The 15991-nt window shown below is 38.0% G+C and overlaps 1 protein-coding gene across 1 annotated transcript in view; it reads left to right on the top strand.

Annotated features, from left to right (window-relative positions):
• Window positions 1-15991, top strand: part of COL11A2 (collagen type XI alpha 2 chain) — a 484735-nt gene that overhangs the window by 345799 nt on the left and 122945 nt on the right. The window contains exons 39-42 of the mRNA XM_044083566.1: window positions 2035-2088; window positions 4692-4745; window positions 7902-7955; window positions 12064-12171. Of these exons, the coding sequence (XP_043939501.1) occupies window positions 2035-2088; window positions 4692-4745; window positions 7902-7955; window positions 12064-12171 (270 nt within the window). The remainder of the gene's footprint in view (window positions 1-2034; window positions 2089-4691; window positions 4746-7901; window positions 7956-12063; window positions 12172-15991) is intronic.

Below are 15991 nucleotides of genomic sequence, written 5' to 3'. Positions count from 1 at the left end.
TATAGGAAAAAGTCACACTAGCATGCAGAATTACTGTGACTATAGAAGACAGTTACATCAGACAGATAAATTACTGTGACTAGAAGAGAAAGTGGCATCAGACTGAGAAATTATTGTGGCTATAGGAAAAAGTGACACCAGTGAGACAAGTTACTGTGACTATAGGAGAAAGTGACACCAGCGTGATGAGTTACTGTGATTATAGGAGAAAGTGACACCAGTGTGATGAATTGCTGTGATTATAGGAGAAAATAACACCAGTGTGACAAGTTACTGCGACTGTAAAAGAAAGTAACATCAGAATGACGAATTACTGTGACTGTAGGAGAAAGTGACACCAACGTGACAAATTACTATGACTATAAAAGAAACTGAAACCAGTGTGATGAATTACTGGGACTATAGGAGAAACTGACACCAGTGTGACAACTTACTGTAACTATAGGAGAAAGTGACACCAGTGTGATGAATTACTGTGACTATAGGAGAAATTGACATCAGCATGTGGAGTTACTGTGACTGAAGGAGAAAGTGACACCAGAATGAGGAGTTACAGCTGGTACAGGAAAAAGTGACAGCAGCATGAGGGATTACTTTGACTATAAAAAAACACCACCATGACGAATTAGTTACTATAGGAGAAAGTGATGAATTACTGTCACTACAGAAGAAAGTGACACTAGTGTGAGGAATTATTGCTAGTACAGGAGAAAGCGACACCAGCGCAATGAATTACTGTGATTACTGGAGAAAGTGACATCAGAGTGAGGAATTAATGCAACTACAGGAAAAAGTCACACTAGCATGCAGAATTACTGTGACTAGAGGAGACGGTTATACCAGTGTGACAAATTACTGAGACTAGAAGAGAAAGTGGCATCAGACTGAGAAATTACTGTGGCTATGGGAAAAAGTGACACCAGTGAGACAAGTTACTGTGACTATAGGAGAAAGTGGCACCAGCGTGACGAATTACTGTGACTATAGCAGAAAGTGACACCAGGGCGACGAATTACTGTGACTGTAGGAGAAAGGGACATAAGCATGACGAATTACTGTGACTGTAATAGAAAGGAACACCAACATGACAAGTTACTCTGACTGTAGGAGAAAGGAACACCAGCATGATGAATTGTTGTGACTATGGGAAAAAAGTGACAGCAGTGTGACAAGGTACTGTGACTGTAAAAGAAAGTGACACCAGAGTGATGAATTACTGTGACTGTAGGAGAAAGTGACACCAGTGTGACAAATTACTGTGACTATAAAAGAAAGTGAAACCAGTGTGATGAATTACTGTAACTATAAGAAAAAGTGGCATCAGACTGAGAAATTACTGTGATAATGGGAAAAAGTGACACCAGTGAGACAAGTTACTGTGACTATAAAAGAAACTCGCACCAGTGTGACAAATTACTGCTACTATAGGAGAAAGAGACACCAGTGTGACAAATTATTGTGACTGTAGGAGAAAGGGGCACCAGCGTGACAAATTACTGTGACTATAGGAGAAAGGGACACCAGCGTGATGAATTAGTGTGACTATAGGAGAAAGGGACACAAGCGACAAATTACTGTGACTATAGGAGAAAGTGACACCAGTGTAAGGAATTACTGTGACATCACAGTGAGGAATTACTGTGACTATAAGAGAAAATGACATCAATGTGAGGAAGTACTGTGACTATATTAGAAAGTGAGACTAAAGTGAGGAATTATGATTACAGCTGCTGCATTTATATGTGTCTCTTGTACTTTCCTGGAGATGTTTTGTAATGTAACTTCTTTGATCCTACTGCTATAGAAAGCACTGTGATACCAGTATTGCAGAGGTCATTAGACACATCTTAGAAGTGTTACTTCCAAAGTAATTACATAATGCCAAGACCTATATACAGCCATTTGTGATGTTGTGTTACTTCCAAAGTAATTACATAATGTCAAGACCTATATACAGCCATTTGTGATGTTACTGAGTTACACACACTATATTCTGATGTTTGATGTCTAATGTGACTTTTGTTTTCTTGTTAGGGTCTACCAGGACCTCAGGGACCCAATGGCTTCCCCGGACCTAAAGGGCCACCTGTAAGTACTTGCATTTTAGCTTTCATTTCTTTATTCTCTAAAGGAAATCGTAAGTACTACAAAGCTTGGGTATAAGGTTTGTTTTGTTCCACAGAAATGACTATAGCTTGCACATATTACCGAACAAGAAATAACACTGAAAAGACTCCATTCATTTTGCCTATGGACAAAGAAGAACAAATTGTTAATAAACCCCACAAATCTTTATTAATGATATTCTCCTCCATGCCCTCTAACCATATGATAACAAGCACCACTGTACCTCATAATCAGATGTACAGTGCTTCTTTAACGCTCAAAGAACACCTAGAAAGCACTATTCCCCTTACTCAATCACCAGAAACATCTCAGTATTCCCTTGAACATTCTCTTTCTTTTAAATTGAACATGAAAATGGTAACAAATAAAACTAATGGGCAATTAAAATGTGTTAATCTACCATATACACTCTTGTGAAACATGTCAAGACATAGTCACAAATGTGCTTATGTCCAGATTAGAATGTGGACTTCCTTTAATCCACTTCTCTCTGCAGGAACACACATATGTTACAAGGTGTTGTGAATAAGATATGCTACTTTGCATATTTGACAAGTAAGTTAACATCACTGCAGTCTCAGGTAATTTCAGCTGACTACTAGTTAATGTCAGCTGTCTATTGTATGAGATACTACAGTTATAGAATTGTCCGCCCCAACATACTAAATCACTGATCATAAATACATCTTACACCCTCAGGATCAATGATAAGGACTGCCTTTGGACTGGTCATTATTCATAGGTTCACAGGCTCATAGGAGGTTACTAGGCTGATGGCCCTAGAGCCCTTACAAGCCAAGCCATATTTATCCCGAGTTGCCCCAGTTTTCGGTAGTTAAATGAGTGAAGTTCACAGAGATAATGGTCTATGGTTGTTATTACGACTTCCTCTGTCCAGGAGGGACATGGGCGCCACCCCAGGAGTGAATTTGCAGTCATCCATCCATTAATCTAGGTTGCATTTGAAGGTAGTCAGGGAGAGGCTGTATTTTGCAAGAATTGGTAGCTTCTTCTAGAGATGTGGTAGTCTCTGGGAAATATATCTATCTCTCCATCATGACCTATTTATTTCAGAGGCTAGGTTAAGATCCCTGGAGTGAGTGACCGTCCTGCATTCTGTGTAGCATTTCCATCAGGGCCAGGTCAGAAACTGCCCTGTAAGCCAGGCACAGGTCACCCCTTAGCAACCTGTAGGAGACAGAATACAGCTGAAAAAGCCTTTCTCAAAATCAGACCAGTTTCTTGGAATCTTATTCCCAGTAACATCTGTTCACAGGAAAATTTGATCAGCTTCAAAATTAAACTTAAGGAACACTTACTAATTGAGAATATTTTAACTGCTTTTTGGATAACGGCTAAACTACATAAACCATATATGCCCAGCTTAGACCATGCAGCCAATAAACTGGGCTTTACTTCTCAATTAAAAAATGAATATACACTGAGAACTTTCCAGATGTCGAGTGCTTGGGAATGTATGCTGTTTGTAAATGCCTTGTACTGATGTGTACAGGCTGTAAATACCCATTCAGTACAATATAGCCTCACTTCTGTAATTGCACAGTACCACTTCTTAATGAAGCATGTTTTGCCCATCCAGATAAAATATTGCACTGCTGGTTGCTACGTGTATTTGTCTGTGTAGAACATCAAACATTGCTGATGAACACATTGCACACTTAATGTATACTTACTTGATTTTTCCACAACCATGTACAGCTTTGCTCCACATGCTCATTCAGTTTTTCTATATATTCACTGTTTTGTTTGTTCAACCTTTGAGCCCAGGTTGTGGCTGAAAAGTGTCTTTGGATTAGCCCACCTCTCAGTAAACAAAAAAAAAACTAAATAAATAAATGCCAATGCTGCACATAACCAATTTTAATGAAATCTCTCCCAGATGTGCAGTTATGCACTGCAAAGGTTTTAAACTGAAACAATTGACACCAGTCTCATCTTGTATGATCTCAAAACACAAACATTTTCTTTAATGCATGTATAACTAGAACGCCACCATCTGGTATTACATCACAGTAACCATTTGAAATGTTGGGACCCACTAGAACGAGCCCCAAAATGTACAGACTGAATGGCCGCAAGATTAGACTTACATATACTAAGTCCCAGATTTCATTTCTCAGAATATTCCCTTTTCTCAGAGATTTAGTGATCTCGGAATTGTAGATATTGATTCTGGTGGCGTGGGGGGGGGTTGCTCCACTCTACCCCCTACCCCACCCCACTCTACCCCCACCCCGCCCCACAAAAAGAAGTTTTAAGGAGAAGAGCGATTTTCAAGATTCGCTTTTCGCCTACCTTTTTGGTCTTCCTTCTTGGCTTTTAGGCACTCAACATTTCTGATGCCAACATTTCAATAGGGAGCCTTGCATCACGTATTATGATAGCATTCCAGATGTCAATGGAACTTTACTTACATGCTACAAACCATCTTATGTGAGGTCTTTAGATCATGTTTTATTTCCTTATCATTTTTTAACTTGGTTCTGCATCTATACAGTAGTTTACAGCCATCCCTATAAATCTATTTGTTATTTTCATTCTAGGGACCACCAGGAAAAGATGGATTACCTGGACACCCTGGACAGAGAGGAGAAGTTGTAAGTACTGCAGTATATGTATTGCATTATTCAAACAGTGGTATATTTGTGTTGCTTTATATCACGAAGGATGTATTTAATTCTCTTGGGAACATGAGTTCTGCTGAGGAGCAGTGCCTTGATTATCTTTTCTGTTTTGTAACGAAAGCCTGAGGTGTTAGCAGGTATATTACAGTATAAATGTACCTCATATAGTCCTGATGAAGAAAATCTAGTATTCTTGGAAGATCAGTGGATATCCCAAGCTAAACCATAACTACCCATTGGATTGCTGCAGAAAATAATTATATCTGGAGTAGGTGCTACACATTATTTTTGTTCCCGCGGTTATTAATTCAGTCAGGCATGATATTTTAATACCAGGTTCCAAAAGACTTGCTCTCAGTGTAAGTGACTCACTCGAGTGTGAGGCCTATCTAAAAAGCAGGCTTACACTGAAGTAAGTCACATACACTGAAAACAAGTCTTTTGGAATCAGAGCAGAACTACACCACAGTAGGTCACTTACACTGAGAACAAGTCTGCTGCAATTGGGGCAGCTTACAGCGGAGTAAGTCTTTTACGGCAGGCTTGCACAGGGGTAAGTCACTGACAATAAGAGCAAGTCCTGGAATCAGGCCCTCAGCTTTAAGCTAGCATAAGCTATGTTCCAAGGGGCCATGTCGGTAATCATGTCTACATTAGTAATACTATATTAGAGAATAGAAAACTATGATATATTCTAACAAAATTTTAAAACTATTTTTGACTACATAAGTAATACACAGTAGATAGCATTAAAACATGTTTTAGGAAATCTAAGCACAAAGACACAAAGCATTACCTTAGTCTCAAAGCAAGTTATATTTTTTCAAAAAGGTAAATTGTACATTTGCCTGCCACGAGTTATTTTTACAAGGATGTATTGTCAGAAGCAAAAAACAAAGCAAAATGTTACTTCAAAGAGGAAAAAAGCTTGTACGCAGTCTTACTCTAGTTTATCTGAACAGCTTCCCTTTTTTCATACAGCAGACTCCCTCTTATCCGGTCTTTCTGGGACCAGACCTTAGGCTGGACGAGTGAATGGCTGGTTAATCAGAAAAAGCATGCAAAGTAGCATTTGTAGGTTGTAAATCAGATTAACAAATTACTTATGTATGTTTTATGCAAATGTTTATTAAACATTTATTTATTTAGTCCTTAACATCATAAAAGATAAATAAATAAAAACAAGCAAGATATCATATAACTTATCTAAGTCCTAAAAATAACTTATTTGAGTTCTAAGAAAATAATTTGCAGACTTATTTGGCCTTCACTCACACAGCAGTAAACTTAACAACCACAAACTTTCCACTACGATAACAATATGAGCAATTTTCCACCCATACAAATAGGTGTGTCATGTGCACTGTGTTGCACATGGCACCTGGTCCTCCCCCCTTTTTGAGAGTAGAGTGTCTACCAAATAGGATTTTGATAATATTGTTTGAACTGCTGTTTTTGTTTGTGTCTTAGGTAGAATTGTATTGGCTCATTTTTACGTGCTGTATGAATTTGAAAATTTGAAAAATTCTGTTGGGGTTGAAATCTCATTGTTCTTAGCCATTTTATGGCGCTAAAACAAATAAATGCCCTGCTGCTTAGATGAGGATTCCAAAGGATGCCCGCACAGATAATAGTGAATGAAAATGTGCATTTCATTGGAAATAAACTCACAGAGTAAGGAGCAACGCCAGATCTGTGTTATGTGTGATGGGGGTGACTAGCTACTATGTACAAAGAAGAACAACGCTTTTGCCTCCTCCGGGCACTCAGGAATGTATCAGCTTATTGTTTTAATTTTAAAATGTTAAAATATTGAAACAAAAATGAACTTGCAATATATAAAATAAAAACTGCAAGTTCATTTTTGTTTCAATATTTTAACATTTTTAAGATTAAAACGATAAGCTGAGACATCCCGAAGTGCCCGGAGGAGGCAGAAGTGTTGTTCTTCTCTGTTGTCTGTTGCTATGGCTACTGCAGAAATTTGATGGCTAGTTAAAGCGGAGTCTGGTTAAAGCAAGACTGGATAAGAGGGAGTCTACTGTATTGTATTTAGAAAGATGGGTGATCATGGGAGGAAACATCATTTGGCAAATGCTAGTTATGTTAGTCTGAATCCATCTAGAGAAAGAGGGGTTTCACACTGCACCAAAACATTTCTTTTCTGAGTATAATATTTTAGTAATTCTGATTCTAATTTACTTAAGGGGCCTGGGCATGGAAAGTGTTTGAGGGGAGCTTGCCCCGATAGAAAGCAAAGTAAAGCAGGGGGAGAGAAAGAGAAACAGTGTGTCTGTGTACATATGTACATGTTTATGTTTGCATGGGCTTTTGTCATGCCATATTTTGGCACAGAGTTTGTATGAGCAGCATTTACTGGATGTTATTTCAGTTACAGTATGTAACTATTAAGAAATGGAAGCCCATAAGATGTCTGAGAACTCTGAGTGAAAGCCAGTGCTGTAAAATAAGTACGCTGAAAGACACTTTCAGCACCAGTAGAGTTTGCCCTTTAATGTACTATTGTGCAGTCTAGGAGTTAGTAGCTATAACATTCTAGGCATTTCTAAATACACTGTGCTGAATCCCAGATAAATGTTCATACTGTTTTATGAGACCAGGTGGTGACATAATCAGGGTGATTTAAAGTCTCTTGACATTTACTTAAAGGAAATAATTTAGCATTTACAAGTAGAATTTTTAATGAGGTCGGTAGTAACTGAAGTCAGTGTGACTTCTGCCCCATTTAATTACCCTGTAACAAGTAAGGAGAAAGGACTGTGTAGTTGTTCCTTTGTGATGGTTCAAGCCTTTGTATGTGGCTGAACACGTCAGAGAAACAGTCATAGCTGTGTAGCCGGACAGGCAGAAGTATGGCATGTCCTGTGCACTGACCTTGGAGTAGGAAAAAAAGAGGCACTTGCTTATTTTTCATCTCTGTAATTTAGTTGCTGTAAAATGAGTGTATGTAGTATTTATGCATTAAAAAAACATTCAGCATCCTCTGATTATGTGTACTGTGTGATCCGTGTAGAATAATTCTCTGAGGGACATATATTTCTGGTGCTTTTGATGCTTGTGTAAATGGTAGTAGTTAATTTGTTTTCTTTCTTTTTGTCTCATCTGTAGGGCTTCCAAGGAAAGACTGGGCCTCCAGGCCCTCCTGGTGTAGTTGGTCCTCAGGTAAGGCATCCAACAGTTTAGAAGAAATATCATAGCTTAATTAAGAGACTTTTCCTGTCATCCTTAGCATTTCTGTTTTTATTCTTATGCTGACATTTCCTTCTTTCCGTGTCTGTTTTTGCATGTATAGCATTTAGTCTGGCAATGTGTTTGTGTTGCTCAAGTTATACAGGCATAGAATTTAAACAAAATGAATCTGCCAGTCTTCATCATAATTTGTGAACAGCCATGCAGAATTAGCAGAAGTCCTCTCTACAGTGAATGTAATGAAACTGACATTGCCACCTTGTGCTTTACTGAGAAGTAGTGTTCAAACCTGGGAGTTTTTAGGAATCCTGAAAAGTACAGTTTATTTACTTAGTTATTTATCGATCCTTTGCTGACATGGTTAGTTCCACTAGGCTTGTGACCTCTTTCAAGGGAGACCCGAGGTGGTTTTCATACTGCTAGGTGAAGTTTGGCCAGGACATTGGCGAACTTCTCCTTCTTTTTCCGGTAAGTGCTGTGGGATCTTTTACATCCAGCTGAGATACCACCTGCTCAAACAGATGGGGCCTTGGTTTAATGTCTCATCTGAAGGACGACACTCAGGACTGCAACACCCTCTAGTGCTGTACTGTTGTGTCAGCAATATGAAAAATTAATCCAGTCATCTGTAATGAGAAACCTGCTGCCATATTTGGCAAAAATGTTCTTGTCCAGTGTATACAGTATCCAGCTAAAATAATATTTAACTACAGTATAATGGGTTTTTGTTTGCTCATAAAGCAAAGGAAAACTAAAAAGAAAAACAATCAACAGTAAATGCATGTTTAAGAGGCAATACAGACTTACGTATGCAGCAAGTGTCAGTAAAGTATTGCAGAACACCAACCAAATGTATAGTTCTGTACTGTATTTAACACACACCAAACATTGATTTAGTAGTCTCAATGTACTCAAACAAATCCCTGAATGATTCATTTGAGGAGGTTCACTGATTTACATCAGTAATTCTGTTTCCTTACGCAAATTAAGGCTTTTACAATTTCATGCTATTTCTGTATTACAACATTCAGCATTGTATAACAGGTGACACAGGTAGATTTTCTAATTTAGGTAGCAATATACTATTGAAACTGATGAAAATAAAAGTCTAATTGTTATCATCCACCACTACTGACATGCTGGCACTGTTAGGCTTATAATTCGTTACTGTATAGATTTGCTTGGTTAAAGTGACTACCAATAAATACACAGGCAGCATAAATGGTTTCATATATAATGTCAGAAAATACAAAATTGCTAAGGGGGGGGCATATCCTCATATTCATCTGTTTATACATTTGTTAACCAGGTTTTGAAGCTCATTCCAAGAGCCCTTTTTAATCAAGATCCAGATATGAGGCGGAAATAATGTCAATCATCTATGCATTAAGTAACATTTGCATAAAGATTGCATATATACATTATAAATTTGTGAACATTTAGAAAAAGATATCTACAAATTGACTTATGTGATCAAACAACCATGATGAGCATAGCAGAATGTAGATAGTTACAGATTGTAAAGTAATAGGTTTATATGCTGGCAAGAAAAAAATCTTAAGATTTTAAAAGGTGTAAGACATTACTGTCAGTTTGTGATTAAAGTATGGGTAGGTAGATGAAGGAAAAGATATTTATCAGGGTGTAGCATTTCTTAAATTATTGGTGTTTCATTTCTAAGTGAGTGGGATTAGGGAACATTGTCCTAAGTATATATAGCATGTCCACAAGTTGCAACAACCACAGAGTTGATATATGAATCGGAAGAGGTAGCATGTTTTAAAAATACCAGTAAGCGAGGCTTTTCAGAAACATCTCAGTTCTGAGCAAACTCTCTCAACGAGACTCGTCAGGCTATCAGAATTTCTTAAATCAGCAGATTCACTATGCTTTTATTTAAAAAAAGCAGGACATTCTTAGCTCTCAACCTTCCATCTCCAAAATGAGAAGCACTACCTCTCATAATGTGTCACAAGTGGGCAAAATGTGGAAGTTATGAACAACTTCAACTATGAAAGTCATAGGATGGTTAAAATATGCTGGTTTACTTATAAAACAGAAATCTTAATTAATATGCCTCAGTTCTATTTAACATGGATATCAGTTAAAAAATATTCCCAAAATGGAATGTGTGACAGACCCTTTCACTGTGGAACTTCGAAGAACATGAACTTTTTAAGACCCCAAATGAGGTACATTCCTCATAATGAGGTACACTCTACAGGTACTTCCTCTTCCTCCTGACATGCATATGATGTCATGAAATAGGCAGAAAGTGGGTGGGGAGAGAAGAGAAGATTGGCGAGGTTATGGGAGGTGAGAGAGGTGTGCCTTTTGTCCAGTTTCAACCCCATTGAAAGGTGGCAACAGTAGTAGATTGATAAATAGAATTTAGCCATAAAATGAATATATTCAGTTGTTCATTGTCACAGAACTTGAGGTGCAAATTATAACCTATGGTTGGCTTGCAGGCATATGTAAGTCTTACATATGCAATAAGCATAATTAAGCCAAAGTACTAACCTTTTCCTAGCAATAATAGGTAAGTGATATTTTTAAATTGATGCAAAATATGCCTGAATAAGAAGTCACAAAATATAATTAAATAAAGAACAATGAAGCTGACTTTCACAGCTCAGGAAACAATCTTTTTTGTATATATTTTTATTATGTTAAGGATGGTTATTTTTTTTTCTTTAAGCTGAATTACACATGTGCATTCCACTGCACACTATCAGATACATGTAAATTACACTGAACAACCTGCCTTTTTTTCACATGCACTACCATTCGGAACTACATTACATTGGTACATGCTGACCTGCGCATACATGTATATGTTGTTTTGCACACGCATCTCTCTGCACATTCTGACTTAAGCAGCATACACATGAATCTACTTGGTGAAATTACATTTATTATAAAATAAATTAAAATCAGTAGGGCAACTCTTATGCACAAAGGCACTTTTTCATGTGACTGATAGTGATTACCACTTTATTTTAATGGAAAAATATTGAATGATTTAAAACTATACAATTAAAAGACTCAGTCTCTTTAAAACCAGAAAATATCCAGAAATGTAAATATTTATGTTAAGATTAGAACAAAAACAGCAAATATTCACCCATATCAACAATTTGATTCCTGCGTTGTCCCTTTATTTTGGACTGTTCACCTTGTATGTGGCTAATTAGTTTCAGATTTACTTGTTTGACCTACTAAACTTTTTTTTTTTTGCTTTTTACACATGCACACCACATTTCATAGTGCGTTAAATATTGCAGTAAGTCAAAATGCGCATGCTTGTCTAACATGTACTTTGTACTGCATTCACTGTGTTATACAGGAGCATTACAGCATACATCCTGTTTTTCACATGTACATTGCAGTGTACACTCTCTTACACAAGCACATCACAATGAAAAATGCCTTACATGCGCATATTGCACTGTGCACCCTGCCTTATACAAGAAAAATACATTATCCACATTATCTTACTCATGCATATCATATTATACATATCTTAGACATACAAATCCTGTTACATACATAGCCACAGCCTGCATCCAGTTTCACACTGAACTATGTCTGGTACATGCATGTTACAATGTGTGATGCCTTACATGACCTTATTATACAGTACACCCCATCTTACATGTGTATATCATAAAGTGCTCCCTCTTGTAAATGAATGCGTATGTATCTGACTGTATCTGATGCTCACCGTTTTATACATACATATGACACTGTATTGTGCCATAAACATACATTATATACTCAGCACACTGTTGCATCTAGTCTTTCACATGTACGTCACACGGCATATGCTGATTTACACATGTATATCACATTGCATTATGTTCTGTGCATGCCTATCATTCTACATAGCCTGTCTTGTATGCACATGCCAGACTTTGCACTCAGTCATACATGTATGCATGATAAAGCATTCACTATGAAAGTGCTTGATTTCCAAAATGTTATGTTTAACATGCACTGTCAGCAAAATTACAGTTGTGTTTTGTGTCAGGAGTTCTTTACTAACATGAATATTTTTTGTGTCATTCACCTCTTTTAGGGTCCTTCTGGTGAGTCTGGTCCAATGGGAGAAAGAGGACATCCTGGGCCTCCTGGTCCACCTGGAGAACAAGGCCTACCTGGTCCATCAGGGAAGGAAGGAACAAAGGTATGCTGCTACTGAACAAATGAGAAGTCATATATTCCGGAAATATTACCAGCAAATACCAGATAAAGACAGATAGGATGCAGTGCAGGCTTTTGTGATAGCAAACCCAGTAAATAAAACAGAATATGGCAGTGTATCACAAAGTTCATCTACTTTATGTCCTAAAGTAACGAACAGGCCAGAAGAGGTATAGGAGAGCAGAAAATGCCCAGCAGGATTAGAGAAGCACATACATTGCTTGGAAGGTCAGTTTCATTATTCAGGCATGTACATTAAGTAGCAGAGATACCATTTCTGGAGCAATTCAGCATAATTATTATGAATAGTTTCAGTGAAGGACACAACAGCAAAAACATACAGATTCAGCATAGTTAATCAGTACTATGTAAAGATACAGACTGAAAGAGACCTATCTTGCAGCATGTTGGAACCAAAATGGAAAATGTATGCTTAAGTAGTTAGAGAGTTATTCAGACCAGTGCTTGCAGGAGTAAACAGCTAATATATTTATTTTTCACTGGGTTAGTCCCACTAGATTAGAAAACTATTTTAGGTAAGACTTGAGGTGGCACTTTTAGTGACTAGACGTAATTTAGCCAAGACCAAAGAGAAACTGTCCATTCTGTTGCTAGATAATAAATAGTGGAATTAAAAAAATGGCTAATTAAGTGAAAAAGATTTAACACAAATATAATGAAATGTAGTTGCAATAAATATTATTTGATGCTTGTCTTAGAAAAAAAGTTGTATATATTATGTGTTTGTGTATATATTTATATCCCCCCGGTCTTTTGTATGTTTTTAAAATGATGTCTGCCATTAACAAAAGTCCCATGCTTTTTTGATATATTCTACAGGATCCTTAACATGCACTTGAGCTTTCACACACTCAGGCAGATGGAGCCTCAGTTTAACATTTCCTGCAGGTTACAACACCCCCTCCCCCATGCCACACTACAGTACCAGTTACTGGAACATGAAATCTAAGTACCTGCCTTGGGTATAGAACCCGTAGACTTGTGAGCTTCCTAGCATCAAAGGAAAGTTTACACTACCTGCTGAGCTACTGATACCTCAGTTATGCCAAGAAGATACTATCAGAGAGAATACTAAATACTACTAAACAGATTAAGGTTTGAAAATACTAACCCATGAATTGAGATTTTTTTACATTCTGATCATTCTATGGATTTAATGTTTTGGCACTGAAAATCTAAAACAAGAACTTTCAGAATTTCAGATATGATTAAGGATTTTGACTGCTTGTGAAAATTATATACCAGTACTTTCTGCATTCAGTACTTCTAAGACGTTAAAATTTTGATTAGACATCAGCTTGAAGTTCTAAACATAAAGCACCTATAGTAAGCCAGAAAGAAATGTCATTTCCGTTTGCCTCTCCACCATAGTTGGTGAAACAGTAGAATACCTCTGTATAGTGTGGCCAGGTTACTGGTGCCTTTTTGTACCATAGCCATATTACTGAAACATGTGTGCCATTTTGGTCAGGTTACTGATATCCCTGTTTAATTTGGCCAATTTACTGATATCTATCTCTAGTGTTGTTTGGGTATTTATAATTTTGTATTGTGTCGCCAGAGTGCTGATACCTATGTCTAGATTGGCCAGTTACTGATACCTGTCTGTATTGTGGCCAGCTTACTTATACCTTCTGTAGTGTGGCCACCTTACTGATACCATCTGTAGTGTAGCCAGGTTACTGATTCCTGACTATAGTGGGGTCATGTTACTGTAGCCTATCTAAAGTGCAATCTTGTTACTAATTCCCATCTATATTGTGTAGTCAGGTTACTGATATGTGTTGTAGTTTGACCAGGTTACTGATATGTGTTGTAGTTTGGCCAGGTTACTGATATCTATGTGTTGTAGTTTGGCCAGGTTACTGATACCTATGTGTAGTTTGGCCAGGTTACTGATATCTATGTGTTGTAGTTTGGCCAGGTTACTGATACCTATGTGTAGTTTGGCCAGGTTACTGATACCTATGTGTTGTAGTTTGGCCAGATTACTGATATCTGTGTGCTGTAGTTTGGCCAGGTTACTGATACCTATGTGTAGTTTGGCCAGGTTACTGATGTCTATGTGTTGTAGTTTGGCCAGGTTACTGATACCTATGTAGTTTGGCCAGGTTACTGATATCTGTGCGTTGTAGTTTGGCCAGGCTACTGATACCTATGTGTAGTTTGGCCAGGTTACTGATATCTATGTGTTGTAGTTTGGCCAGGTTACTGATACCTATGTGTAGTTTGGCCAGATTACTGATACCTATGTGTTGTAGTTTGGCCAGATTACTGATATCTGTGTGCTGTAGTTTGGCCAGGTTACTGATTCCTATGTGTAGTTTGGCCAGGTTACTGATGTCTATGTGTTGTAGTTTGGCCAGGTTACTGATACCTATGTAGTTTGGCCAGATTACTGATATCTGTGCGTTGTAGTTTGGCCAGGCTACTGATACCTATGTGTAGTTTGGCCAGGTAACTGGTATCTATGTGTTGTAGTTTGGCCAGGTTACTGATACCTATGTGTTGTAGTTTGGCCAGGTTACTGATATCTATGTATAGTTTGGCCAGGTTATTGATATCTATGTGTTGTAGTTTGGCCAGGTTACTGATACCTATGTGTAGTTTGGCCAGGTTACTGATATCTACGTGTTGTAGTTTGGCCAGGTTACTGATACCTGTCTGTAGTTTGGCCAGGTTACTGATACCTATGTGTAGTTTGCCCAGGCTACTGATATCTATGTGTTGTAGTTTGGCCAGGTTACTGATACCTATGTCTAGTTTGGCCAGGTTACTGATACCTATGTGTAGTTTGGCCAGGTTACTGATATCTGTGTGTTGTACTTTGGCCAGGCTACTGATACCTATGTGTAGTTTGGTCAGATTACTGATATCTATGTGTTGTAGTTTGGCCAGGTTACTGATACCTATGTGTAGTTTGGGCAGGTTACTGTACTTATGTGTAGTTTGGCCAGGTTACTGATATCTGAGTGCTGTAGTCTGGCCAGGTTACTGATATCTATGTTCATAGGTTCATAGATTAGTACTAAGCTAACTGCCCTTGCGAGCCATTTGAAGCCTAGCCAATAATCCCTTGTGGGGCTCAAACCCTGCACCTTATGTTTGTAAGGCAAACACCTTAACCATTAGGCCACCCTCCCACCTGTTGTAGTTTGGCCAGGTTACTGATATCTATGTGTAGTTTGGCCAGGTTACTGATACCTATGTGTAGTTTGGCCAGGTTACTGATATCTGTGTGCTGTAGTTTGGCCAGGCTACTGATACCTATGTGTATTTTGGCCAGGTTACTGATATATATATGTTGTAGTTTGGTCAGGTTACTGATACCTATGTCTAGTTTGGCCAGGTTACTGATACCTATGTGTAGTTTGGCCAGGTTACTGATATATGTGTGTAGTTTGGCCAGGTTACTGATATCTGTGTGTTGTACTTTGGCCAGGCTACTGATACCTATGTGTAGTTTGGTCAGGTTACTGATATCTGTGTGTTGTAGTTTGGCCAGGTTACTGATACCTATGTGTAGTTTGGGCTGGTTACTGTACCTATGTGTATGGGCTGGTTACTGTACCTATGTGTAGTTTGGCCAGGTTACTGATATCTGAGTGCTGTAGTTTGGCCAGGTTACTGATACCTTTGCGTAGTTTGGCCAGGTTACTGATATCTATGTGTTGTAGTTTGGCCAGGTTACTGATATCTATGTGTAGTTTGGCCAGGTTACTGATACCTATGTGTAGTTTGGCCAGGTTACTGACATCTGTGTGCTGTAGTTTGGCCAGGCT

The sequence above is a fragment of the Protopterus annectens genome, chromosome 9.part0, assembly GCF_019279795.1.
Source record: "Protopterus annectens isolate FY-2018-M chromosome 9.part0, PAN1.0, whole genome shotgun sequence".
In the NCBI taxonomy this organism is placed as follows: Eukaryota; Metazoa; Chordata; order Ceratodontiformes; family Protopteridae; genus Protopterus; species Protopterus annectens.
Note: the sequence above shows the minus strand (reverse complement) of the source record. Positions and strands in the feature narration are given on the sequence as shown.